The sequence below is a fragment of the Chrysemys picta genome, chromosome 11 (genome assembly GCF_011386835.1).
Source record: "Chrysemys picta bellii isolate R12L10 chromosome 11, ASM1138683v2, whole genome shotgun sequence".
In the NCBI taxonomy this organism is placed as follows: domain Eukaryota; kingdom Metazoa; phylum Chordata; order Testudines; family Emydidae; genus Chrysemys; species Chrysemys picta.
In genome coordinates, this window is record NC_088801.1 from 52223948 (window position 1) to 52251623 (window position 27676).

Here is a 27676-nt window from a genome sequence, read left to right on the forward strand (position 1 = left end):
CGTGTCTGCAATTGTAGCTCACATCTTCCTGTCCATGCATGTCATCAGGCTGTTTTCCATGTAAGAATTATTTTTAAAATGCCAGCCCCCTGGGGAGTATACAGGTAGCCAGTACATATCAACTGAGATGTAGGAATTTTCTCGTGTAATTTTTAATATTCCTTTGTAACTGGCTGTTTTACTTAAGTAAACTTATATAAATGTGGTTGGGGTTGGTTGGCTATTTTGGAAAGGTTTTTTTGGTGTAGTGATTTAAAACAGTAGGAAATAATCACTGCATTTTTCCAAAGGGAGAAATTATTAATTTGGCTGGAGTGGGAGACTTCTTTGTGTGTTAATTGGGCGAGGAGGCTTATCAATTTCCCAGGCTATCACTAAAGAGTATTATTTTCTGCTAAATATTTTGACTAGTGTTGGCTGAAAATTTACTATCTTTTTTTTTTTTTTTTTTGACAAAAAAGAAATCTTTATGGAAAATGTCCACATTGTTCAAAACATTTTAGGCTTTTGTTGAAAAGTCAAAAACCTCTAACAAAGTTGTGTGTTTGTTTTATAAACATTCAAAAAAATGTTGAGAGAAATTTCAGTGAAAATATTTTGGGATTGGTTTTTTTTTTTTTTTTGGAAAATATCATATGGGTGTGGGGAGAGGAGGGACTTCCTGACCAGCTCTAATTTTGACCTATATTATATCCCAAAATATCAGTCAATGAGATTCTTCTATGTTGTTTAGGTTATGTACCAGGTAGAAGGATTTGTTGACAAGAATAATGATCTACTCTACCGTGACCTCTCCCAGGCTATGTGGAAGGCCAACCACTCCCTAATTAAAGCATTATTCCCAGAAGGTAACCCTGCCAAGATTAACCTAAAGAGGCCCCCAACAGCAGGTTCACAATTCAAGGCTTCTGTAGCTACTCTGATGAAGAACTTGCAGACAAAAAATCCAAACTATATTAGGTAAGTTATTCTTTGATAGCTTTTAAAAAATGATAATGGATATGTCTGCCTTTAACCAAATGTGATAGCAAAAAAACAGAGAGTAGTTCAAGATATAATGAAACCTCTCTCTTGTAGCTCATTGATGTAAACTCAGTCCAGGTGAGCAGTGACTGAAAATTGTTACTTTCTCCTGCTTGTTCAATTGTCTATATGAAATGAGTTGGTGGTTTTAGTGCACTTCCCCAAATCCTCCACCAGAGCTGGCATTAACAGGACTCTTGGCATTCTTGGAGAGTTCATTGGATGAATTGGCCAAGAAATGCAACTGCTCCCTTACTCTTGTAGAGTCACGGGTGAGCACATTGGTAGGGGCAGTGTGAGGAAGCTTGCATTGGTGCTGCCCATGCCACATAATTGTTTGTGGATAAATAGGACTTCATTCTAACATCTTCCATAAGCAGGCCATTAAACAAAAGAGTGTAAAAGGAAAAAAAAAATAGAGAAACTGAATAAAATTATGGTCCTAATTTAGCAAAGTGCATAAGCACATGCTTAGGTTTTAAGAACTCAAACAGTGCTATTGACTTCAGTGGGGCTATTTATGTGCTTAAACTTCGTTACATGCTCAAGTGTTTTGCTGGATCATAGCCTATCCGCATATCTCACTGGCTTGTAATTGTATATGCATTGAATTTGGTATGTCAGCAATTCACGTGTACATAGTTAATATTTTAGAATGGCAAGTTTTGTTTCATTGTAGGTTTTTAGGAAATGAAATTTGAAAATGGGGTGCTATTTGTATCCAATGCACTTACCTAAATTAAACATGAACTAATATCTGATCGTGCATGGCTTGTAAAATTTAAATTATAACATAATAGCAACAGAGGGTCCTGTGGCACCTTCAAGACTAACAGAAGTATTGGGAGCATAAGCTTTCGTGGGTAAGAACCTCACTTCTTCAGATGCAAGTAATGGAAATTTCCAGAGGCAGGTATAAATCAGTATGGAGATAACGAGGTTAGTTCAATCAGGGAGGGTGAGGTGCTCTGCTAGCAGTTGAGGTGTGAACACCAACATAATAGCTTTACATGTACAATACAATAAACAAGTATTCCTACAAAATGCAGAATATTGTTTCAATTTCCAGATGCATCAAGCCCAATGACAAAAAAGCTGCACATATCTTCAATGAAGCTCTAGTGTGTCACCAGGTCCGGTACCTAGGTCTCCTAGAGAATGTCCGGGTTAGAAGGGCAGGCTACGCATTCAGACAGCCTTATGAGCTTTGTCTAGAAAGGTACAAGATGCTTTGTAAGCAGACCTGGCCCCATTGGAGAGGACCTGCTAGGTAAGAAAAACATTGGTATTCATATTCCTTCATAGCTCAGTGAATAAAATAATTGCTTTCCACATATATTCAAATTTTTAAATAAATCAGGAATTCTAAAATAAGATTAAATATTATCCCAGTGTGACTTGATTCTTTCTCACTGTTTCTGTTTCAAACTCTCATTCTTCTTTGAGTGTTTGCTCATGTTGATTCCATTCTAGGTGTGTGTGTGTGTGTGTGTGTGTGTGTGTGCGCGCGCTCACGTGCACGGTCATCAGAGATTTTTGCCTTAGCGGTATCCGTAGGGTTGGCTGTGGTGCCCCCTTGAATGCCATGCTCATGCATCGGTATATCAGGCGCCACTGGCCCTACGCCCTCTCAGTTCCTTCTTACCGCCCATGGTGGTTAGTTGGAGTGCCTTTCCTGGCATAGCAAGGGCCAGCAGTTTTGTCTTTTCTGACTTCGAGCCTTAGGGTCTTGTAAATAGTTGTTTATAGTACTTAGTGTTAAGTAGTTGTTAAGTGTAGTTAGAAGTTAGAGTCCCACTGGGGACTTCGTTCCAGGTGGGGCATGCCCTGGTCTCCAGGGTTTAAGCTCTGCGCAGACTGTAACGCTCCTATGCCTGTAAATGACCCCCACAGCAGCTGCATCAAGTGCTTGGGGGAATCACATGTGAAGGACAAGTGTCGTATTTGTAGAACGGTGCCCAAAAAGAGAACTAAGAAGCATGGCTTCCCATCCCCGGGCAAGAAAGGCCATGGGGCTTCGGGCAAAGGATCCAGTTCAGGCCGCCTGGCCACTCTGGAGCCACGCGGACGTGCCTTCCCAGTCCCCTTAAAGGACCCACCACTGACTCCTGGGAGCAGTAGGGGACCCAAACTTGTGGTGACACTTGACGCCTTCCCAAGTTCCCTCAGCGCTGAGAGAGCAGAGGTCTCTGCCTGCGCCGCCAGCACCATGTGTGCCACAGCAAGTGGCAAAGGCTCCCTACGAGGGCAAGCCAGCTACAAAGACCCCCCAGAGGGAAGTGGAGCACCACCGATCCCCTGAGCCCTGTAGAGTAAACTGTTTACAGGTGCAGGTGTAGTATTTGACTGAAACACTTCAATCAGTGCTATCTAAACCCCTGTATTATATTTCGAAATTCATGTGAGATCCTGTCTCATTTTCTTTTCAATGTAAAACCATTATTGCTGTCAAAACTAGGCCATTGCTGGCACTGTTTAATGGTAATTGTTCCCTTTGTACACAAATTGCTCCATACCCTTGCAAAATATGATTCTTGTGTCTATAGTTTAATAAAAAACATGTGAGTAAAGGAGTTACATTTCCATTCTTCTCATGTCAAACACTAAGGATTTAAAACATCCTTAACATGCTGCCTATTAATTTGTATGCATGTGTAAACTCTAAGTAGTCTGTATGTTTTGGTCTGAAAAGTTTTAAATATAGCTCGAAAAGCTCATTTTTTCTCTCTTAGGGCTGGTGTAGAGGTACTGTTCAATGAATTGGAAATCCCTGAGGAAGAATATTCCTTTGGAAGATCAAAGATATTCATCCGCAACCCAAGAACGGTGTGTGAACAAAACTTTTCCACTATAAAATCAAAGACGGTGCTTTTGAGGGGGGCATGAGGTGTTGCAGACCTGGCACTAAATAAATAAAATTGAACCAGGTTGCTGAGCGGTGCACTTTAAACTCTGTCTTTCCAAAGTTGCTACTCCCTGATTATGATAGTGCCCACTTTTTTCAGGCTGCTTTAAGCACTAAACAAAGAGCAGCTTGCATGATGATTACCCATCAGTAATGCTGAAGAATTTGCTGGATGACTAGTGGAGGTTTCTCCAAACACAATGTTCTGGTACTAGAGTGATAAACATTATATAGCTTGCAGGCTTATAAGAAGGCATTCAAAATAAATCTGAGTGAGGCTGGGAGGGAATTAAAAGCCTATGAAGGTAATTGTCATCAACAGTCCAATATCTAATGTAGTCTTCATCCACTGAATAACCTAAGGATGTAAGGCATACATTAATCAATACCACATTTATGTGGCCATGTACAGATATCATGAGCCAGCCAAAGATTTCTCAAGAGGTGAAGCATGGGACTCAGGGAATTGATCCCTTTTTGTCATACTAGTTACGCTTTTGCGTTTTTCTGTCTTTTATTTATTTTTATTTTTTTAACTCAGCTTTTCAAATTAGAAGACCTGAGAAAGCAACGTCTAGAGGACTTGGCCACACTCATTCAGAAAATGTACAGAGGCTGGAAATGTCGGACACATTTCCTTTTAATGAAAAGGAGCCAGATTGTGATTGCTTCCTGGTGCAGAAGATATGCAGTAAGATGCAAATTTTATTAAACAAAGGTTTCTTATTAGTACTTAATGATTCTTTTTCTTTATCAGCTTTGATGAAAGTGATGCAAGTATCCAATTTTATGGGTCTGACCACTCTATAGTTCAACAGACTCAAGCATTGGGCAAAACTTTGTAGCATATACCAACAGGCAACCAATGCGTACAAAAGTTTAGTAATGTGTATGTTTACTGTATGTGAAATTCTATCATTGTAAGGTGCATTTTGCCTTTTGCCTTATTTGAAGCCTTTAAATTTGAGGCACAAGAATGCTTGGGAGAGTCCCAATGATTTATCTTATTAGGTACAGCTCATAAAGACCTGTGTTTAAATGGTTCTTACTAGTATAGTTCTAAGACCATTTCAGATTTTGTTGAAGACGGGATCTTCCACATCACTGTGAACTGAACTTAAGTGATGTATAGTTTTCAATCTTTTTTCCAGTTAGTAAGAGAAGTTTTTAATTTCCTTTTGTAAACAAATATACATTATCAAGACTTATGAAAGTCCAAGAGAAGGTTTGATGAAATAGCACATCACACTGAAACAGAGCTACCCTTAAATAAATGTTACGATATTGTCAAATTAGTGTATCCCAGATGATGCATGGTTTTTGATAATCTTCTATGTGGCCTTGAAAGCCTTTAGTATTCAGTTCGATTGAACATGGAGGTCAGTCAAAGATTAACTTGTCTTGGAAAATTAGAAAATATGTGGCTATTTATATCTCAAAATAATTCATTTACTGTCTTGTTACAACTGTAAAAATTAATTTCCAATACAAACTTCTCTAGTTTAATTCACTCCCTTTTTTTTCGCCAACATTAGGATTGGATTGCATTACAGCTATGTATCTACATTACTGAGTATACCAGTAGAGCTTTAACAGTTTAAAAATAGAGTTGTCAAAGATGTAATTTGCAGGCCTGTTGATATAAGAAAATAAGAACAAATGAAAAGCCAACATTTGACCTGACCAAATCTGTATGAACATTAGGAAGAATATTTCCGAACCTGTAGAGCTCTATTGGTTTACTGGAAACGTAGAGCAGTCATTTTGTTAGAATGCAGTCATCTGGCTCCTTGAAGTGCCCCAAAAATTACCTGGGGGCAAATCCTGCCCCTCTTTTTGAATATAAAGAGCACTCTTGCATCAGAACTAATGTGATTTGAGGCACAAAGAGGGTCAGGGTTTGGGAGGCTGCATAAGGGGTGTGCATCCCCTGCCTGAGTAAAGCTCAGGGTCTGGCGAGGGGATCAGCTGCTTCACAGAACCGAACCCGCCCATAACAAAGTGTTGTCTGTGAGAGGATTGTGGGGAGGAAGTTGAAGCTACAGTAGTGGCCATGGAATGGCTCCTTAGCTTTGTGGCGTGTGAGGGAGGGCTTCGAACATCTAGACATCTGGATTAGCAATTGAAAAGGGCTAAACTAGAGCCTGAATTTTAAGATTACCCTCAATGGTGCTGTAAAACAGAATGTTAGATTATCTTGAAACTTCCATTAGAAATATCCATCTTAAAGGAACAATGCAAGATTCTTTTCCTCTTACCCACACCCGCCCCTCAGCAGAGCTGACCAGCACAGTTTTTTTGGACTGGGTGCTGAGCTGAGTATTTGGCCCTTCATGTTGCATTGCAGAACCTTCAGCCTGTTGCTGATAGGGTATTAGATTAACCGGCAGTCTACTAGAAAAATAAGGATCTTATTGATCTTAAGAGGAAAATGTTCAACTGTTCAGGAAATTGTCAAGAAGGTGTACATCAAACTGACTTAGGTGGATAGCATTCCAGTCCGGCATCAGCAAACTATCTTTTTTAAACTATTATCAGTACTGATACTATAAGAGGGCAATGGGTGTGAAGAACAACAGAAGCCTTATGATTGTCAATGGCAAGTTCAGCTGACAAATTGGAGCAAAGCGTTTGTGACAGTCTGAGCTATTTTGTTGGTGGGAAAGACAACAAAACAGTGGCTGTTCATATTGAATTCACATAACTTTCCTCTGTTGGCCAGGAAGTTAGTCTTTCTTTGTGTATAAAGTGGCCTTGTCCATGTACTCTGCTGTCTGTGCGTTTTGTTTCCTCTTGAGTTAGATGTGAAATCCACACCCTGTGTTCAGAAATTAACCCACTCTTCTCCATTAGTTTTTTGATTAAATTGCAATATGAATATATTTATTAGATGTTACCAAAGAATGTTTTGATGTAAAGCAGTTTTAAAACTATGACTTTCTCTGCTGAACGGTATTTATTGATTTTTAATACAGCAACAAAAGAAGTATCAGAGGATAAAGAGTTCGGCCATTGTAGTACAGTCTTACATCAGAGGATGGAAGGTGAGTTTGATATCACTGAGCAGCGACTGCCTTGGGTTCTGCTAGCCTAGGCTAATAAAATCTGAGGATGTTGGGCTCAGTTGAGGAGAGATGAGTGGTAAGTAGCAGATTTACTCTCCAATTTAGAGACTTTCAAATCCATAGACATAACTGAACACAGTTTTATAAAGTTTATGTGTCAGCCAGGTCCTGGGTCAGATTGTCCTGAATTCAGTCGTCTGTGCCTGCTGGGGATATGGGAATGCTCTTGATACAGTATACTTGGCCCTTGGAGAGAGTGTGTCCCATTACCCCACCCTATCTTCACCCCCAACTTGTTGTGGCATTGCCTCTCTTCAAAGAATCCTGTCCAGTGCTCTTGAAGGAAGAATTGTCACCATGACACAGACTATAAGGAGCAAGGTGGTAAAGAGAGATAAAAATTAGATTGCCTTAGTGCTCAGATAGAGACTGGAGGATATCTAAAATCTTACACCTAAAACCTAGTTTCAGGAAAGAGGTGAGCCCACCTTTTATCTTGTGAGGAAAAAAACTTGGCATCTTAGGGTAGGTCTACACTTACCTCCGGGTCCGATGGTAAGCAATCGATCTTCTGGGATCGATTTATCGCGTCTTGTCTAGACGCGATAAATCGATCCCGGATCGATCCCGGAAGTGCTCGCCGTCGATGCCGGTACTCCAGCTCGGCGAGAGGAGTATGTGGCATCGACGGGGGAGCCTGCCTACCACGTCTGGACCCGCGGTAAGTTTGAACTAAGGTACTTCGAATTCAACTACATTATTAACATAGCTGAATTTGCGTACCTTAGTTCAAAATGGGGGGTTAGTGTGGACCAGGCCTTAGTATTGTTATCTCCTACACAAAGTAAACTCTTTGTGTGCTACAAGGGTAGTCCCAACAGTTGTAGGACAGGTGCCAGTTTATGTTATTGCATGTCCTAAAAGAATTGAGAACATGAAATTATTATTTGTGCAAACTCAGATTAATAGTGGTTTGGCGACCCAGATATAACTTGGGTTCTCTATATTTATGTAGCTGGTCCATTCCATATGAGGTGTGTGTGCTTGCCACATGCACTTGTGCCGGAAGTTTTTCCCTTAGCAGTTTCCGTAGGGGACTACCTCTGGCGCCCTCTGGAGTGGTGCCCGCATGGCACAGTATAAGGGGTGCCGCCAGCTCCCGCCCCCTCAGTTCCTTCTTGCTGCCAGTGACCGTGTTGGAACATCTGCTGCTTCGGCTAGCATTGTTTCGTTCTCTGTTCTTGCAATCTTTGAAAATAGTTGAATATAGTGAGTAGTTTCTTAGTTAAACCCTTAATAGTAGTTCTCAACTCTTCGTTAGTTCCGAATGGGATCAGCCAGGGGATATGGGGCATGCCCTGGTCCCCAGGTTTTAAGCCCTGCGATCTCTGTAAACGGCCTATGTTCGTCAGCAATCCAAGTACCAGCTGCCTAAGGTGCTTAGGCAAGGGGCACATAAATTATAAGTGCCGTATCTGCAAGTCCTTTAAACCTAGGATGAAGAAGGAGCGCGATATCCCTCTAAGAGTGCTTCTAATAGAGTCGGCACTCACTCCGGCACCGGAGCAGCAGTCCAACTCCACACCGAGCGCCGTGGCCTCCATGTGCAGTGCTCCGCCAACACCGTCCACGAGCTGTCACCACTTTCCCTCCACGGCTTTGGTCATGAAGCCGAAGAAGAATGTGAAGGGACGATCTACCTCCCGCAAGGGAAAGGAGAGGGTTGGGGGTGAGCCACCATCCGTGCCGGGCAGCTCAACGCCCCCTTCAGGAAGTCGGGCCGCAGCTCAAGTCGAGTGGTGCGGCCCATCCTATACTTTGCCTGCGACTTCAGATAGCAGTACAGACCCCGGTGAGTTTCAGGTGCTGTCGACGCCCGAAGCCCTACAAGCAGCTCATGAGATCCTGACACTCCTGGTGCTGCCCACGTTGGCTCCAGCGGTACCCCGGTCTCGGGGAAAACCTGCTTTGGGACCTATGCGTGTGTCCTCGCCTCAGTGGCACTGTTCCCTGTCGATAGGGACGTCCCGCCATCGCTCGCCCGTGCCAAGCCGACATGCCTCAGGACGAGAGGCAGGCTCAGTGGAGACCCCTTCGCTCCCCACACTGGGGGCACCGATTGAGGGATTCCAGATGTTCCTCGCCAGTGGATTGGCGCAGACTCTCTGGGGCATATGCCGCCCAGCAAGATCTCCGGGACTGGCCCCGACCATCTCTAAGGGCCCAGTACCAGTCGGAGCAGAAACTTCTGATCACCCAGCCGTCGTCACCCATCTCCTAGGAGATTGCCCTTCTTAGGAGGTTCCTCCCGACAGCTGGCCTGTAGTGGCTTCCGGTCCCGTACGACGTCCTGTGTCCGACGCAGATCCGCTGAATGCCGTTGGGCTCCGAAACCCCAACCAAGATGCCTGACTCGCTCGGACAACTCGGCTTTGGGTCACAGCAACTGGCATCAGTCGGACAGGAGCCACCGCGCCACCCGTTCCTGGTCACCCGGTACCGACTTACAGCTCCGGCACGGAGCGATGTTCCCTGACTGCGGGACAAGCCTCGGTACCTACAGTGATGCTGGCATCGATGGCACTGAAACCGGTTCCATGGCCCCAAGTGCAGTGGCCGGCGCCATGGTACCTGTGGAACCCTTGGGAGTTTACCCAACCTTCCCAGGCTGCCCAATCGGTGTTGGGAGCCTAGGAGAGGCCAGTGGTCTCGGTATCCCGTCCCTATCTGGTGCTGGAGACTTCGGGGCGTAAGACCCCGCTGGTCCAGGAGGATCCAGGGGAGCAAGCTGCTGGACCACCAATGGATGTAGAGGTTCCCGCGGCACTGGCATCATCGTTGTCGCCAGACAAGGCTCTCATGGGGCCCCCTGACCCAGTTCCTCAGGATGATGCCAAAGCACATCAGGAACTTTTGAAGAGGGTCACTTCCAACCTCAGGCTTTAGGCAGAGGACTGGAAGAGCCGTCAGACTCTCTGATGTCCTCGGTTCCTGCCAGGGTGGTCTTACCCCTTCATGAAGGGGTTTCCAAATCACTGGTGCCCTGTGGCAGACCCCCTCTTCCCTGGCCCCAATCTCCAAGAGGGCTGAACACAAGTACTTTGTGCCAACCAAAGGGCATGAGTACTTATACTCCCACCCTGCCCCCAATTCCCTTGTGAGATGGTTAACAAAGACAGGCAAGGGCACCCCCAAAAATAAAGACTCAAGGAGGTTGGATCTCTTTGGGTGTAAGTTTTATTAGTCTTCTAGCCTTCAGCTAAGAGTGGCCAACCACCAGGCCCTCCTTGGCCAATATGACTTCAATATATGGCAAGCCAAGGCCAAGTTCAAAGGGTCGCTCTCCGAGGCTTCCAAGGAGTTCTGAGCGATCCTTGATGAGGGCACAACCGTGTCCAGGACAGCCCTCCAGGCGGCGTCAGACAACTCCCCTCACTCCATCGAGTTGCTGTCATATGCCTCAGACCTCATCTGGGGTGCGCATCTCGGCGAACTCCAGACACAGGGGATGTGGTCCCCAGAGGAGGCGAAGTTGCACATAAACGTCAAAGAGCTCCGAGCAGTCCAGCTGGCGTGCAGCGTTTTCCTGCCCCACCTGTCTGGCAAGGTGGTACGAGTCCTGACAGACAACACAGTCTCAATGTTCTACATAAACAGGCAAGGGGAAGCGCGCTCGTCGACTCTGTCAAGAGGCACTCCGTCTTAAAGTGCATAAACCACAAAATCCACCTGGAAGCTTGTTACCTTCCCGGCGTCAAGAATACGCTGGCGGACCAGCTCAACAGGGACTTCTCCTCTTACCACGAGTGGTCGCTCCATCCAGAGGTAGCCTGCATTATCTTCCAAAGGTGGGGAATTCCCCAAGCGGACCTGTTTGCCACCAGACAGAACAGGAAATGCCACCGGTTTTGTTTTTGGAAAGGTCTGAGCAAAGGCTTCCTCTCTGATGCCTTTCTCCTGTCATGGTTAGGGATCCTGAGGTATGCGTTCTGTCCAATTCCACTCATCAGCAGGGTCTTGGCAAAGATCAAGAGAGAGAGAGCGCAGGTTGTTGTGATCGCCCCGGTGTGACCTTGCCCGCACTGGTTCAGCATGCTCATGAACCTGGCAACGGCCCTTCCTTGGCCCCTGCCCAACCGACAGGGCCTGCTGTCAGAAGACCACGGTCGGCTCCTACACTCCAACCTCAAGTCTCTCCACCTCTCGGCATGGATGCTATGTGGCTGGAGCAGACCTGTTCAGAAGGAGTCCAACAGGTCCTCCTGGGAAGTAGGAAGCCCTCAACCAGACTGACTGTACCTGGCCAAGTGGACGAGGTTTTCCCGCTGGGCATCTGAGTGTGGCATCTCTCCCTCGCATTCTTCTGTACAGGCTGTCCTGCTCCATTTGAGGAACCAGAGCCTGGCACACAGTTCCATTAGAGTGCATCTTGCGGCCATCTCTGGTTTTCACCTGCTGATCCAAGGACAGATAATGGTTTCCCATAACATGATGGTCAGATTCTTGAGAGGGCTTGAGAGACTCTTCCCACGGGTACAGCCTCCTGTCCCCCAGTGGGATCTTAACTTGGTCTTTTGTAGGCTCACCTCTGGGGTTGAAGTATCACTCAGGTTTGACCCCACCCTCCTGACTGGACCAAATGCATGTGAGTGGAATTCTGACCTGGCTCCTGGTGTTGCAGTGACACTCACTCAAATTTGGCCTATTCAGACTCCTGTCATCGTGATGCTGGGACTCCAGAGGTGGCATGGCCAGGAGCAGGGAGGTGGGCCCAGCCAGCCTTGTGGAACAGAGCCACAGGAGCTGCCACACGACCCTTTGAAACATTCTGGTGATCCAGTTTTGGGTCCTAACCCACGGGTTGAGAAACCCTAGTTTAGAACATAAATGTGCTAACGCTGATCACAAAAAGCTATTTGCTCTATAACTAAAAGGTCTATAACCTCTGAGTTACTGAAGTCCTCAAATCATGTTTTAAAGACTTCAAGGTTACAGAGAATCCACCATTTACTCTAGTTCAAACCAGCAAGTGACCCATGCCCCACTCAGCAGAAGAAGGAGAAAAAACCCACGGTCTCTGCCAATCTGACTTGAAGGAAAATTCCTTACTGACCCCAAATACCGTAATCAATTAGACCCTGAGCATTTGGGCAAGACCCACCAGCCAGACACCTAAGAGAAAATTCTCTGCAGTAACTCAAAGTCCTCCCATTTGGTGTCCCATCTTCAGCCATTGGAGATATTTGCTAGTAGCAGTTGTGGATGGCTTTGTCTACAATGGCATATATCTTATCATAACATCCCCTCCATAAACTTATCAAGCTGAGTCTTGAAACAAGTTAGGATTTTTCCCCCACTACTCACCATGGAAGGCTGTTCCAGAACTTGACTCCTCTGATGGTTAGAAACTTTCATCTAATTTTAAGCCTATACTTATTGATGGCCAATTTATATCCATTTGTTCTTGTGCCAACATTGGCCATTACATAACTCTTCTTCCTCCCTGGTGTTTATCCTTATGATGTATTTATAAAGAAGAGCGTATGAAGAACTGAAAGATTTTACTCAAATGAAGAATTTTGCAAACCTGATGTAAAACTGGGGGGGTGGGTCTCAAGCTCATTCAGAGAAGAGGGCTTTGTTAGTTATGATATAGGAAATAGATTTAGGGCTCATATTCCTCTCTGTCCACAGTGGATCTCTTACTCGTGAGTGGGAGGGTTTTCAGAGATCCAGGAGAGAATACAGCTTTTCTGTAGCAACTGTATTATTTATTCAATACCTTCATTGTCCCATTCAGTATTACTCATTGAGAAAATCTGCTCCCCTTTAGGCCACTGCTGTTTCTTCCCTTGGTTTCTCTTCTGTTCGCATTTTTGTTTTTTCTGATTCTGTACCTCTTATCTGTCTTTGCACATCTCCTCTATTCTTCTTGCAGCAACTCCCAGTATTCTCCCTCAAGGTTTTTGTCCCACCTCCTTTCCTATTCCATCCACTTTAACTACTACTCTGTTGATCATTTTAAATTGACGCTGAACTGTCATTATCTGGCTTGAGAACTGACACTCATTTGTAATTGACTTATGGGAGCTCACACCTGTAAGTCATTTTTGAGGTTGTCTACGGGCTCAGGTAGGCATGACATCAATTCATACTCAATTCACATTTAGAAGGTTATCTTTTCAACCACGAGGGCTCAGAACTTGCTTTTTTAAACTGAAAGCTGAGATGAAAGTTATTTCATAACTTTCCCCTGTGAGGATCAGAGTGGGAAAGAGGGAGTTTAGAATTTTTTTTGTCCTGATTATCTATTTAATGACTCCTAACATCCTGCCAAGCTACTGATAGAGTTGTCTGTTGGAGGAACAGTATTCTTACCTAGACTCTTAAGTATCTCTTCATGGCAGTTAGCTTGAGTTACCTATATTTGATTTAATCTTCAAGTTAGCCTAGCTCGACTGGGAGTGGCCACACTGCCAAATAACCCCCGAGTAGCACAGAACGATTTGATGAGCCATACAACAGAGTAGCTGTCCCCCAATGCTTTGCTAGTTTCAGCATCATCGGCATTTGGGCTTCAACTTTCCTTACCTCCCCTTCCCCCCATGAGATAGCTAGGTTGCGTTTAAAGGACCACTTAACAAGAGCCAGAGATTTTTTTTTTTTTTTGGGTCTGTGAATGGGAGCTGGGATAGGGGAAACACTTGAATTATAGCTTGAACTGACACTGGAATGAAGACCATCCCTAAGTGCCAGCAGCCTCTGAGGGCAGACCAAAACAATCACATTTGTGATTAGTATTTGTGTTATGCTAGTGCCTAGAGATGCTAACCAAGGCTGGGGCAATATTGTGCTAACCACTGCACAGACACAGAGTGAGAGACTGCCTTGAAGAGGAGGCAGGTTGAGCTTTTTAAGTGTCAAAATGATTCAGGAGTACATATCCCATTGAAACTCAGTGAGAGTTGTGTTCCTAAATCAGTCATGCTCTTCTGAAAATCCCACCCACAATCGAAATTGATGAGATAGATGAAGGGTGGAAGTGAAATATTATCCCGATTGTACAGAGGGAAATTGAGGCACAGAGAAATCAGCGACCTGTCCCAAGTCACATGAGAAGTCTGTGGCAGAGCCAGAAATTGAACCAAGAGTCCCAGTCCAATGCTATAGCCACAAGTTCCATCCTCTCAGATCTGCGCGTTATTCTGCTTGTCCATCTGCAAAATTCGAGGTTGAGTTGAGGTTTTTTGTTTTGTTTTCCTCCCTCTCAGATTTGAATTAGAAAGGCACAATAGGGTGTAAATCATTTTGAAATTAAGTTGGGGTTAGAAGTAAGAGTATTACTTTTTTTCTTTTGATTGATCACAGGCTCGAAAACTTCTTCGAGAACTTAAGCATCAGAAGCGCTGTAAGGAAGCAGCCACAACCATTGCAGCTTATTGGCATGGTACCCAGGTAAGAAAATGCCAGCAAACATTCAGTGTTTCAAAGCCAGTGTTTGGAGCTAAGTTCCCCCAGAAAAGACAGAGAGAAATGTTTTGAATGGCTTAAACTACTTAACTTCCATTTCTCTTTGCTGCACACATTTTAACAGTTGCAATCTGGAAAACCAGGACATGCTTTTATATTTATGGTTTTGTAGTGACTGGTTTCTTTCTTTCTCTCTCTCTCCATTGGGACCTGCAGTAACCTTTTCTGCCCTAAACTTTTTCTATAACCCATTTTCAAATACACCACAGGCGCGAAGGGAACTGAGACGACTGAAGGAGGAGGCTAGAAATAAACATGCTATTGCTGTTATTTGGGCTTACTGGCTTGGATATAAGGTACTTCATGCACACGTTCCATGATTCTTTCATTACCCAACAACACCCAACTTTAATCAGTAGTAAATAGTGAGGATTAATAACTAATACAAGTGACCTAGTAGATACTAAAGCATGATCCTTGATTTTTCCCATTTCTATTTATGCCACACTTAATAAACCTGACAGCATCCTAAATGTATGCCTTGTATATTAGGAAATTCTAAGCATGCCCAGCCAAATAGTACTGATTGCTTACTAACAAGTCATTAGACTAGATTAAAAATGATTAGAGTGCAGTAAGGTCAAGTTAGAAAATGCATTTGAACTAAATGTCCCAAGCATGTGTTTTTCTGTTAAGTGCTTGCAGTGATACACATCTAGATTTCTTTTAATTGGATTGTATATTCTGTGACCTAAATTAAACAGGCTCCTTTTCAATTCAAAATAGTACATTTTAAAAATGTAAACATCTTTTATTTATAATTTGTACAAAATCTGAAATCAGTTTTGATTGTTTCTTTGGTTGTGTAAGAGAAGTCCAATATTGCAAATTAAGTACAATATTATGACCCAAATTTGAGAAAATGATGTTAGTATGCAGTTCTCAATTTATGGCCCTAGAAAAATCCCAGGAATTCCAGCATCAGCTGTTTGTTTTCAGAAGCGAAGTCCCACTGAAAGATTCTCGCTAATCCCAGGCTGCAGCTTTGGGTTATGTGAACATTTGAAATGCTGTGCACTAGGGAATAACATTGAAACGATTGTTTTAATTAACAAAAACTGTTTATTGACTTAGAATTTTTATTCAGTCAATTAAAATTTTAATATAGCCCAATTATTACTTGGATCCTGCTTTATATATGCTATCAAAACACCTTGCGAGTTAAATGAGGAAAGAAATATCTCTGATTCTAGTAGCATGCTAAAATACAGCAGAAGTACAATGCTGAGCTTGATCGTAGCCATTTTATTTTGTCTAAGAAATAAATCTCTTAGAATGGAAAGGTAACCCTGGGAATTAACATATAAATATCTACAGAATTTAGCTCATAAGAGAGCTTTTTATTTCTAGTTTGATCTTCGGGTGTCAGAGTAAACTGTTAAAAAGCTGTCATTATCAGACACAATTTTTTTCTCAATTTATTTTATGTAAATATGAATCCTCGCTATCTTGTCCTAACTAGGGTAATATAAATGTTATGTATATTAATATATATATTTAAAAAATCATGTTTATTATGGTGCTTGGTATCAACATATAAAACAATTGATTAAATTGTTAATGCCTTAGTGATAAGTCCCTCATGCAAAGTAATAGCTCAATAGCAAACTGATGTAGAGTAAAGATGTATTTTTCTATTAAAAAAGGACATGACAAACAAAAATGCAACATTAATTCTATATTACAGTACCTAGTTAAAATATCTTACACATTGGTTTATATTTTTATTGTACATTTTAGTAGGGTGTGTGTGGTGTTTTTGTTAAACATGAATCAAATTTAAATAAAAATGCGCCTACCATGCCCTCAGGCATAAACTTAATAGTAACCAATTTAATTTGGTTCATCAGGGTTATAAGAAATTTTCAGTATCTGACAACTTCCTGTCATCTTAGGAAACTCTCTTTTCCTAAGAGGGAAATTAAAGCAAAAGCTTCAGGAGCCATCTATCTCTAGTGATTATTTTTACATTTGTTTAATTTTTTTTTTTTTTCAAAAACTGTAGAAATGAGGTAACTCAAATTCCTCCTTCTTCAAAATTCAGGCAGATATTGACTATGCAGTGTCCTTAGCATTAGCATGCCATACACTGAGAATTTGAATTTGTGTACCATCCCAAATGAACTAAAATGTATCCTTTATAAAGGCTTAAATTAATGGAGAATAGCCTTTATTGTTAAATTGGAAGAGTATCCAAAAAGTGCAACTGGCAAAGGTGGGTGTGGATTCACAGTTCCCTCAGTATACTTGACAAGATATAAATACTGCAAGTACATAGCTATAACTACTATTACTGTTATGTCCTATCCAAACCAATTGAAGCTACTTATTTGTTGGTCTTGTGTCTTTAAATAACTGAACAAATAAATTTACTAATACCTTCTGAAATGTAAAAAGTGTAACTTAACAGAATCTCATGTCTTTATGTATAGTACTTTGGAATTTTGCTTGCCTAAACAAAGACTATAGATGAAATGTATGTACCTGTCTCCTTGTTTTGCATATGATGAAGTCATGCTTTTTGGTGGTATGACATCACCAATGTCTTCATCGTGTGGAGAATCAGAAAGAGAAAGAGATCATTTGCCAGACTGGAGAAAAAAATATATTGGAATCTTAACTGAACCCCAGAAATTAAAGTTCTAAATAGTGTGTAAAATTGTGTGAGAAGTATTCTTTTATTTAAAGTTGTGACTAGGACCAAAAATAAATCATAATTTAAATTGTTAGAGTTAAACATACTGTGCTCAGGCACTTGTCATTGGAGGAATAGAGTGTATAGTGTGATTTCAGTTATTCTTCACTTTCATAAATATTGCTTTGGTCTTGTAACTGGAGGGAAAGCTTTCCATTAAAATCAAGCATAAGACACTCAACATTGACGATTTGCAGACACGCATGGCAAACATTACACAAATGTTCATAGCAAATAATGGAGCCTGTGTAATTCTTACCTTTTGTATTAGTGAAGCAGTTTAGAGGCTTGTATTGACCACATTTGTGCCTTAACACCATTTCCACACTGACACATTGGGTTTTAATGGTTTATATGCTGTTCTTCCATCTTTCTATATCTTATTCATAAATCGGCTGTTCTGTCTGGGAGGATCTTTTTCCTGGTCATTGTGCTATCTGCATCGGGCTGTCTCTTTTATTCACTATCTAAACATTTTAGGCTCGAAGGGAATTGAAACGCTTGAAGGAGGAGGCTAGGCGTAAGCATGCTGTTGCAGTCATTTGGGCTTACTGGCTTGGACTGAAGGTACTTTCTCAACCACTCCCTTGTGTCAACAATGAACTCAATAAAGCCTGGCATCTACTAACACATAATAAACTATTAATTGTGTGGGATCACCAGTGAGCATGATCTTAGTTTTGCTTAGTTTTGTCATGGACTTTTTTTATTGAAAAATCCTTAATCCAAAAATGTCTGTTAAATGAGACATTTGTAAACCTTTTTAACAATTGTGTTACATTTACAGCTGTCTTTAATCTGAAGATATTCCTTGTTTTATCAGACGTTTCAATTTTCAAGTGGAAGATAAAATGCCAAAAATGTTTTTAATTAAAGGGACACTATCATGGTTGTTGACTTAAAATTTGACCTACGTTGGCAAGGATCCCATCTGGAAAGATTACAAACAAGTATTTTCTTTTCCTGACCTATTCTTGTTACAATGGGAAGTAGGGTGTGACTATTTGACTGTCATTGCTGCTCATTTTAGACCTACTGATGTATGTGGGATGGCCAAAGTGTGACCTAGAGTTAACCATAGTGTCCAGTCACTTTCCTTTGAGTTGTTTTGATAATGCAGCATTGCATGCTGTGACATCTATTCCGGGGAGGCCAGGCCAGACCTTCTTAAAAAAGTCAAATCATTACAGTCTGTTAACTCCATTTTTTCTATATCCCTCTACATTGAAGGTTGGTTCGCAAAAGAAAATACATTTGCAATCTGTAAAGTGTAGTTCTGTTCTGTGAATAGACTTTGAAAATGGCATTTTACGGGCCTCCATGTTTGTGTCACAGTGCTTTCATATCACCTTTTGCTTAATTTACAAGAAAAAAGTTTTAAACTGCTGTCCTTGAGCACTTAGATCTGAGAGACCAGATGAGTGTTTTTTGGCTTGATCGTCGTCACCACTAATAGAGATTTTCTGGGCCAAACCGGGGTTACACAAGTGTAAATGGGGACAGGTTTCTATAGTTGAAACTTTATTGACAGTTCTGTTGGTGATGCATAAGTCATAATTCTTCAGAGTTGTTCTCTTGTGTGCTAACATGGATAAAATGTAGTGAAAACTTATTGTCATTAAATTAAATGTGACTCAATATATATATATGGGAAGGAGAGCAGGGGATATGAAGGTGCCATTTTTAAGAAGTCACTCTTCAGATTAGAATCATGCTTTACTGCTGTCAAGGTAGGTCAGCTTTTATGATTAGAAACCAAGAGAATGTCCCTTCTAAGAAGTCAAGAACACTGCTGTATATTGAGCATTATTTTTTAAATGAAAACCAACTTTAATAAAGCCAAAACCTTTAACATGTTATATGGCAAGGGCATGCCTTTGTCTGTATATGCTATGGTTTTGAAGGTTTTATTTCTAGCAGAAATGGACTCATCTAATGGACTCATTCTTTGGAATATGAATACACACTGTGAGTTCCATGGCAAGATCCTAGCTATGTATAATCATTTCTACGCCAATACTGTGTGATTTGTTTGCCTGGTTAGATACCTATTTTCTTCCAACATGTTTGTAGAGGGAAGCTTTTGAATTAATGGCTTTTAAATCAAAGCACTTTCGCCTATTTGAATCATGATCATTAGTATTTTGAAAAATAGAGCTGGATCAAGATTTCTAAATTTATTTTTTATTTATTTTTCTGTTTATAGTAAATAAATGTGATTTTAATACCATGTACAGTACTTCCCAGGTTTGGGGTTCTCTAGTACTGATCTGCCCAGGAATTATATTGTTGCTGGCTTTCCTACTGTGCCAGGAGCGGGAGGGGGAGGGAGAGTGTGTGTGTGTGTGTGTGTGTGTGTGTGTGTGCGTGTTACAGTATTCTCATTAAAAACTAAGCTTACACAGACTGCTGCTCATGAAGAGTAATAGCAACTTTGTTTTTAAGGAATGCCAGTTAGGACTCGGTGAGATATGGGACCCATGTATTACAAGGAAGTCACCTTTTTAATATTTTTCAGTGAATATTGTCAGACTGGGATTGAAGGTGTTAATCTGTTTATAGGTGGATAATATCCATTGCTAACGTGCCGATAGTGGTTGTGTGCTAATTAGAGAGGGCTAAATCTTAACAGCATAAGGAAGATATAGGTTTTACTGAACATTTCTGCAATTCATTAAAAAAAGTCCCTTGTAGAAGTCAACATATGAAAACTCCAAGCATTTTTCTTATTAACTGAAGAGGAAAAGAAAAATGTGAACGGAGAAAGTTTGGAGAGAATGAAGCACTTTAAATACTGTTAATGCTGTTAACATATCTCAATAATGTGTGATTAAAAAATGTGATTAAAAAGTTCCCCCCCCCCAATGTGGTTTTTTTTTTTTTTCCCCATGAGAACATTTGAGAAATTCTTTACAAAATGGTGGCTTAGAGTCAAGCTGTGTGAGAAGCTCTGGATGGGAGAGAGGGCTGGCGGCATGGGTCTATGTGAATCTTTTGTGTTTTGAATAATGTGGGTTTTCACCCCCTGGCTTTCACTTTGGTTTTGGTTCAGGTGAATCCAAGAACACTATACAAAATTCGCCAAAACCACTGAGCTTGCTGTGTGGAAAAATATACAAGACCATAGCCATTTTTCCTGATTTCCACTAAAAACTTTAACAGGTTTGCTTCTAACTCAGCCAAGGCATGCAAAAAAGTTCATGAATTTCAGCTAACTTGTCATGAATTTTGGGCATTTCACAAAAGTCCAAATAAGGTGTGTTGTATCAATTTTGGTTTCAAATGTGGAATTGTTGGAGAGGTTAGATACCATGGTAGTGGTAATACCAGAGGTAGGTAGAAATTTCTCAGTTTTCTACCTTAGTGTTGCTTTAAAAATCATGCTAAATTTTATTTCACGCATCTGACCCTAAGCAAAATTAATCTATTTTCTCTGCTCCTTTCACAGTCACCAGTAACTCATTTTCCTGATATTTTTTTAAAGCACTTGTATGAAATTTTTGATGTATAGTACTCGTCTTCTGAATTCACTTTAATTAATGTTTATCATTATCTCTGTTTATTTAGGATTATAAAATACACACATCAAAAAACCTCCAAGTACATGTACAGAAAAAAATCCTCCGATCAATTAACAAAATAATTCACAAATCAACCCAGTGGCAATTAAGATTCAATAAAATCCTTATCACTAAAAGAGCTCCACTCTCTTTATCCCAGGCTTACAGCAAAAAAGCTGTGAAAATATTTTCAATATGCGATCAACTTAATCATATTTGACAGTTGTAAAGATAATGGAAAGTCCTCTACTTTTTTTTACAGTATCACCTTTAATATAGTTCTTTGCAGCTTCAGGCAACTTTCATCTTTGTCTGTGACCTATTTCCCACATCTTGAGTGTGCCTGATTTTTCTGTTTCCATTGGCCACATTTGTAACTTCACTTTTCACTTTCTTAATGTACAATGTGTTGTTAAAACCATTCATGGGTAAATGTTAATTATGCATATTCACTCTGAAGGCTTGTTTAATGTTTCAGGTCCGTAGAGAATATAGGAAATTCTTCCGAGCCAATGCTGGAAGGAAAATTTATGAATTTACACTTCAGAAAATTGTAAGTACCTATATACATTATAGGTTAATGTAAAATTTTGTTTTCTAGCATAGCCAGAAGTGTTAGCTGCATGAATGTCTTAATAATATTTGTAAAGGAGTTGTCATACTACACAGGTGATAGCATGACCATTTAGTTCTTTATGTTGTAAAGAAGGGATATTAACATGTTTTGAATTTAAGGACATGGGAAGTCTACACCTAAAGCAGCATCAGCATTTCTCAGTAAATTTAGCCTCCCAAACTTGTGAGCAGGCTTAATAAATGTGGGAGTTGCAGTTGAATAACAACACTTACTGTTGAAGAGCACCTGTCATTTCTAGCTTGTTTCAATAGCTTTACTGGTTGAGATTAATAATACATCTTGCTTCAAATTTATCACAGATGCAAAAGTACTTCTTGGAAATGAAGAATAAGATGCCTTCTTTATCACCAGTAGACAAAAACTGGCCAGCAAGGCCTTACCTCTTCTTGGATTCAACTCACAAGGAACTGAAGAGGATTTTCCACTTGTGGAGGGTAGGGTACATTTTGGTCATATGATTTGAGTGCCTCAGTTTTGTTTATGGAGGATGTATTTTTAGGAAATATTTGCTACAGTGTTGGCCACTAATTTTTTTGCATAAACTGTTTGTTTTTATCATTCTGTTTGGCCTTCCAGACGTAACCATACGTTATCTAGTCCTTTCAGTGGTTGGGGGAAAAAAGAGTAAAGTGTATTGCTTCCCCTCCCCCCGGCTCTCAATTTAATATGAAGTGAATATGCATAACTGGTAGCTTATAATATTTATGTTCATATCCAGGACTGGTGTTCACTCAGTCTAAAACTAGAAATACTCAGTGGAATATTATGCATGTGAACTGTGGTTAGCTGAAATTTGTTTTGGACCTGTTAATGGAGAAAATGGTGAGAATCTATTGAAGTGCTGAGGAGACACTTGGTGAGCACTCAGCATCCATGATGATCTCTTTGCAACTATGCCATTTTCTGCGAATTGTCAAGGACAAAGATTCTCTTGTAACTTTTTAACATGGTAAATTGGGAACATGCTGAATTCTGCAAACAGATCTAAATTCTTCAGCCACACTATGATAGGTCTGTATATTTGTGTATGTGTCTTAATAGCTATTGATAATTATTTGATGTTGTTTATATTCTAAATTGTGTTTGCTTTCAGAAAGTTGAGTTAATGCTGGAAGTAGGGGGTCCCACTCAAAGTAACTCTAGGATGAAACATTTACAACAATACAGTTCTGCCTGCTAAAAGGAACAGCCAGATCCTGATTATTGTATCAATTATGTAAAGTGGCTGTGTTGTAGTACATCATAGCAAAAAACCAACAACAACAAAAATCACACACCCATGAAGCTTTGTTCTTGTGAACTCCTACAGAGGAGTACCGTTGGGATTTTAGCTGACAGTACAGTCAGCTAACCATATATACTTAAATGAAATACTTTCTTTAAAATCATCTCTGTGTCTAATATAATGCAGTGGTGTGTAGAGCAGGCAAAGGCTGAAGTGCCTCCGCTAGTGGTTGCTATGTTACCATGGCATGTAGGGATGGAGTTGAGTCACTCCAGAAACATACTAAGAATGTGTATCTTAAGCAATAAGTGAATAGCAGTGATGGCTGCTGCATTAAAGCAGATTTCAAAGAATGATTTATGATTCCTCTAAAATGTCATGTTTTGTAGTGTAAAAAGTACAGAGACCAGTTCACAGATCAACAGAAGCTTATATATGAAGAAAAACTGGAAGCCAGTGAACTTTTCAAGGACAAGAAAGCTTTATATCCAGCCAGGTAATGAGTTGTTATGGTACCACTGCTCACAGTGTAAAAGAAAAATGATCTGCACCCAAACTGCTAGTTGTGGACCTATTTTGTGGACCAGTTTGCTAATCCTAAATGCCTTGAGAATTTTTTGTTTCTGGATTACTGGCTTGATCAAAACATGGAGGTCTCGTAGCTTATTTTGTTAGTCCTAAACAGAAATCAATTTGCTTCTAAATTAAATGTTAAACTGCTGATTTTTGATCGTGTTCTGTTAGAATCATTATGCCCAGAAACTGCCATCAGTTTTGTCACGGTAAACACTGAGGACTGTTTTCATGTGCAAGACCCCAAATATAGCAGAAAGGATGTTTCTTTGCATAATAAACATTTAGCGAACCTGCACAGGGGGACTGGATACCGCCTTCTCCTGCTTTGCTGAGCTGGCAATGAGTGCCACAACAGAGAGCCACGGAACAAAGTGAAGGGGTGGAATTAATAATCTCACTCACAAATGTGGAAAAAGCCATGGAGCCCACACTCTGCGCGAAGCTAAGTAGCCTACATCCCACATTAGAGACAGCAACCAGTGGAGTCCACTACTCCCTCCCACCATCCCCAGCAATACCAAGCCATGGCTTGGCTACTCCATATCCGAGCATACAATACACATTGGCGCTAAGGATCCCATCTCCCAGCCCTGCAGTAACACAGTGCAGATTTATTATGATTAATTATTTGTATTACCATAGCATGAAAGTGCATTAATAAATAACTAAATAAATTAATGGCGATATCCCATCTCCTAGAACTGGAAGGGACCTTGAAAGGTCATCGAGTCCAGCCCCCTGCCTTCACTAGCAGGACCAAGTACTGATTTTGCCCCAGATCCCCCAAGTGGCCCCCTCAAGGATTGAACTCACAACCCTGGGTTTAGCAGGCCAATGCTCAAACCACTGAGCTATCCCTCCCCCCCCCCTCAAGTCATGGACCGGGACCTGACTGTTCTAGGTGCTGTACAAATACAGAATAAAAAAAGATGGTCACTGCCCCAGGTAGCTTACAATCTAAGTGTAAGAGAAGAGACAGCAGATAGATCCAGGGGAAGAGTACAAGGAAACAAGGAGGCAGTATTGGTCAGCTTGATAAGCAGTGGTCTGCAGCACACTAGCAGCATAGCCGTTATGTTTTTTGGCGGCGTCACCGCAAAGGAGTGTTTGAAGGAGGGGGCTTTGTGGATGTTTACAGGGATCTCCTCCCCAGCATGTGGGGCAGCAGGACAGAGCATGAAAGTGGTTGTTACATTTTCAAACAAGTGGGGGATAGAGGCTGGCATCATGGTCTGCTCAGAGACAGGCATCAACCTTTAGATAGTGAATGAGAGATGACAGGGAAGGTGGGTATCCACACTTGAGTCGTGCGGGAGTGGCATTCCAGTACTTCCTCTGGTCCTGGGCCAGGCAGCTCCTTTCCGTCTCTGGCTGCAGGCTGTCATCTGAGCTGGCAGGTGCTGGGGGTTGGGCGCTGCAGCCAGGACTTGGTGGGGGAGCTCAGGAGATGGAGCTTCTGGGAGCCTGAGGCAGAACGGGAGCCAGGTGATGTTGGGAGTTGGACAGCACAGTCTCTACAGGGAGCAGGTCCTGGGTATAGGTAGCTGGGATATCTGTTGTGGAAACTGGCACATTAGCAAGAGAAGAGGAGATATCTGGGTGGGGAGAGGCAGTGGAGACAGGACAGGCTCTGCAGAGAGTTACCCCATACTTCCCAAACTTCCCCCACTGCCCTTATCTTCTTCCCAGTTCCCCCCAATAACCCCCTGCTCCCCACTGCTCACTCCTGTGGCCTCCCACTGCCCTGCATTCTGGCTTTTTTTTTTTTTTTTTTTTTTTTTTTAAGGACTCTCTTGTTCTGGTGGGGATAGGTTGTAAAGGGCCTTGAAAGTAAAGACAAGTGGCTTATGTCTGAGGCAGCAAAGAAGGGAGTAGCCAGTGGAGGGATGCAAAGAGAGGAGTGACAAGGTCAAAGCAACAGGCTAGGAAAATGATCTTTGCAGCAGCACGTAGGCCTTTCTCACTTGTTCAGGATTTGGACAATAAGAAGCAAACAAAAATACTTGCTGCTAACAGATTTGCTGTGGTCATTATTTAAGCTTAATTGATGCCAAAATATTAATAAAAAAAGTAAGCAGTGTTGGAATGTGAGGACTAGGCAATTTTGTAGTTAAGCATGTTAAGAAATATCTTTAAATTATGAAACTCGTAAAGCTTTTTATCTTCCCAAGGCCACGTTTATTTGGTAATTATTTCTATTCCAGAGACTCTGTCTACTCAGTGATAGTGTCTAGGCTGGCTAAAATCTTACATATCTCTACAAATACTCTTATCAGTATTTCAGACAGGTAGAGGCCTGAAAATACCAGGGAATTTCTGATGAGTCTCCAGTTGGTGCTATCTGTCCAGTTAACATTGCTCAAATAATTGCAAAAATGCCTACATTTTTCCTTGGGCTGCAGACATATTTGTGTTGTAAGCAGTAAAGCTGATAAAAATCAGTTCTGGGGCTCTTCAAAGAAGCTTGATTGAAATTTAAGTTATGATTGGAGCTGAGAAACTAGAAGTTAGTTTTCAATGGAAACAAACCTTGTGGAGTGTCTTATTTTTGTATAAAAGTAGCTTGTGTTAGACTGTTCTCTCCAACCTGCTAGTCAGAATCTGAATGTGGAGAGATTTCTTGTTTGAGCAATGGGGTATTGATTAAATGAAAGCTAATACCCATTGTAATTAAATGTTCAACTCATGGTTCAGCGAGAATCCATATTTTATACTTTCAACCAAAATGCTTCCTAAATTCAGAATGAAATGAAACCACACTGATTAAAGACTTACAAAACATTTTCAGCTAATTTGTTTGTGTGACAGCAGAGAGAGGGAGATGCTAGTGTTTCTTGAAAACTTGTTTGTGCAGCACTATTGCCTGAAGCAGGACTTGAAAATATTACCCAGTATTTACTAGCTTAAGAACCTAGACCGATTAAGTCCATTAGCCAGGATGAGAAAATGTGGTCTTCAAAGGTCCCCAAATTGATACTGCCTGCATTTTAGAGGCATACAACAGTTGTGTATTAGGGGAAAGGTTAGCAGCAGCCAACAACTTTATATTTAATACATTTAAAAATATGTTAATTGTGACATCTCTCTTGCTTTTCTTATACTTCCTTTCTATTCCAGGCTTCACTCAGTCTTTCTCCTTTCTTTTGTATAATAGATCCTGCAATATCTTTTTCTTCATTGTATTTAAGTGTCTGCACCAGCTCTTTCTGTTTCTCTTAACAATAGAGGAGATGGAAAAACAATTTTGTTTGTTTGTTTACACTCTTTCCCACTGCTGGAAAAAGTGGAGGCTGCCATATTTCTATGAGGGTGCTATCCCTGGATTCTGGTTGGCACATCCATTTTTTTTTTTATGTCTGCCTCCAGCCAATAGACAACTGCCTGTGGAACTCGGGAATCCCTTTTGTGCTGCAGGAAGGAAGAAGCAGTGTTCACTGTATCTCTGGTTGTGATGCTTCTCATATAGGAACAGTTCAAGACTGAAGAATGCAATATTGTGCATTAAAATGTACAGTTGAGGTTTTGGACGTCAGAATGCTGTCAGATAGGACTAAGTAGGAGATAAATCCAAATCTGGCGTATATTCAGGGAGAGATTTGCAAAGGCACAGAGGACTGATAGGCACACAATTCCCATGAAAATCAGTGAGAGTTGAATGCCTTACAAATTGCTTTAGGCGCATTGGAAAATATCTACCTAAGTGCTGAGACTGGGATATTTGTATATATTCTTGTGTTAAACATCATGCAACTAATGAAGGTCTATGGTGGGAAAGTGTAGGCAAGTAAATACAATACCCACGAATAAAGTCTTTGGGACTGCCATTGGCACCAATCCACCATTGTAAAGTCTGCACCAGAATGTGACAGTTCTGGGATTTTTTACTTGTGCCCAAAGGTCAAATTTAACTTGAGTGTTTCTGTATTGTTTTGTCCTTCCATAGTGTTGGGCAACCATTCCATGGGGCTTACCTGGAAATCAATAAGAACCCCAAGTACAAAAAACTCAAAGATGCTGTGGAAGAAAAGATCATTATTGCTGAAGTTGTGAATAAAATCAATCGAGCTAATGGGAAGGTAATAAAATGGCACTGTTTAATCCCAAAGGGCATTCTGATGTGATAGGTCTTGTTGTAAATTAACATATAGGGCAATTTTATTTTTCCCCTCAATGATTCTGAAAGTAATAACATGCTTATTTATTCAGTTTCCCCATCTGTAAAATGGGGATAGTGATGCTCTTGTAAAGCATTTTGAGATCTATTGATGAAAAGTGCTGCATAAGAGGCAGGTATTATTTATTAATTGATGTTATTTTCTTTCATAACAGTTTTTATTAAATTATCCATTTTAGACAGTGTAAGTGTGGAATTCTTTTAGGATAAGTATGTTTCTAATTTCCAAAAAATATTGTTGTTTAGAAAAAATAATGCTTAGCTGTGTATTAGGAGAATAATTCTG

The 27676-nt window shown here is 41.1% G+C and overlaps 1 protein-coding gene across 4 annotated transcripts in view; it reads left to right on the forward strand.

Annotated features, from left to right (window-relative positions):
- The window catches only part of MYO1B (myosin IB), a 198499-nt gene that overhangs the window by 155429 nt on the left and 15394 nt on the right, over positions 1 to 27676 (forward strand). Inside the window, exons 17-28 of one of the 4 annotated variants that reach the window (XM_005306813.4) lie at positions 734 to 960; positions 2093 to 2293; positions 3756 to 3849; positions 4470 to 4619; positions 6904 to 6972; positions 14362 to 14448; positions 14733 to 14819; positions 17699 to 17785; positions 21257 to 21331; positions 21715 to 21849; positions 23030 to 23136; positions 27160 to 27292. In XM_005306813.4, coding sequence (XP_005306870.1) covers positions 734 to 960; positions 2093 to 2293; positions 3756 to 3849; positions 4470 to 4619; positions 6904 to 6972; positions 14362 to 14448; positions 14733 to 14819; positions 17699 to 17785; positions 21257 to 21331; positions 21715 to 21849; positions 23030 to 23136; positions 27160 to 27292 — 1452 coding nt within the window. The remainder of the gene's footprint in view (positions 1 to 733; positions 961 to 2092; positions 2294 to 3755; positions 3850 to 4469; positions 4620 to 6903; positions 6973 to 14361; positions 14449 to 14732; positions 14820 to 17698; positions 17786 to 21256; positions 21332 to 21714; positions 21850 to 23029; positions 23137 to 27159; positions 27293 to 27676) is intronic. The other 3 variants (XM_024109559.3, XM_005306814.4, XM_005306815.4) reach the window with 3 other exon arrangements.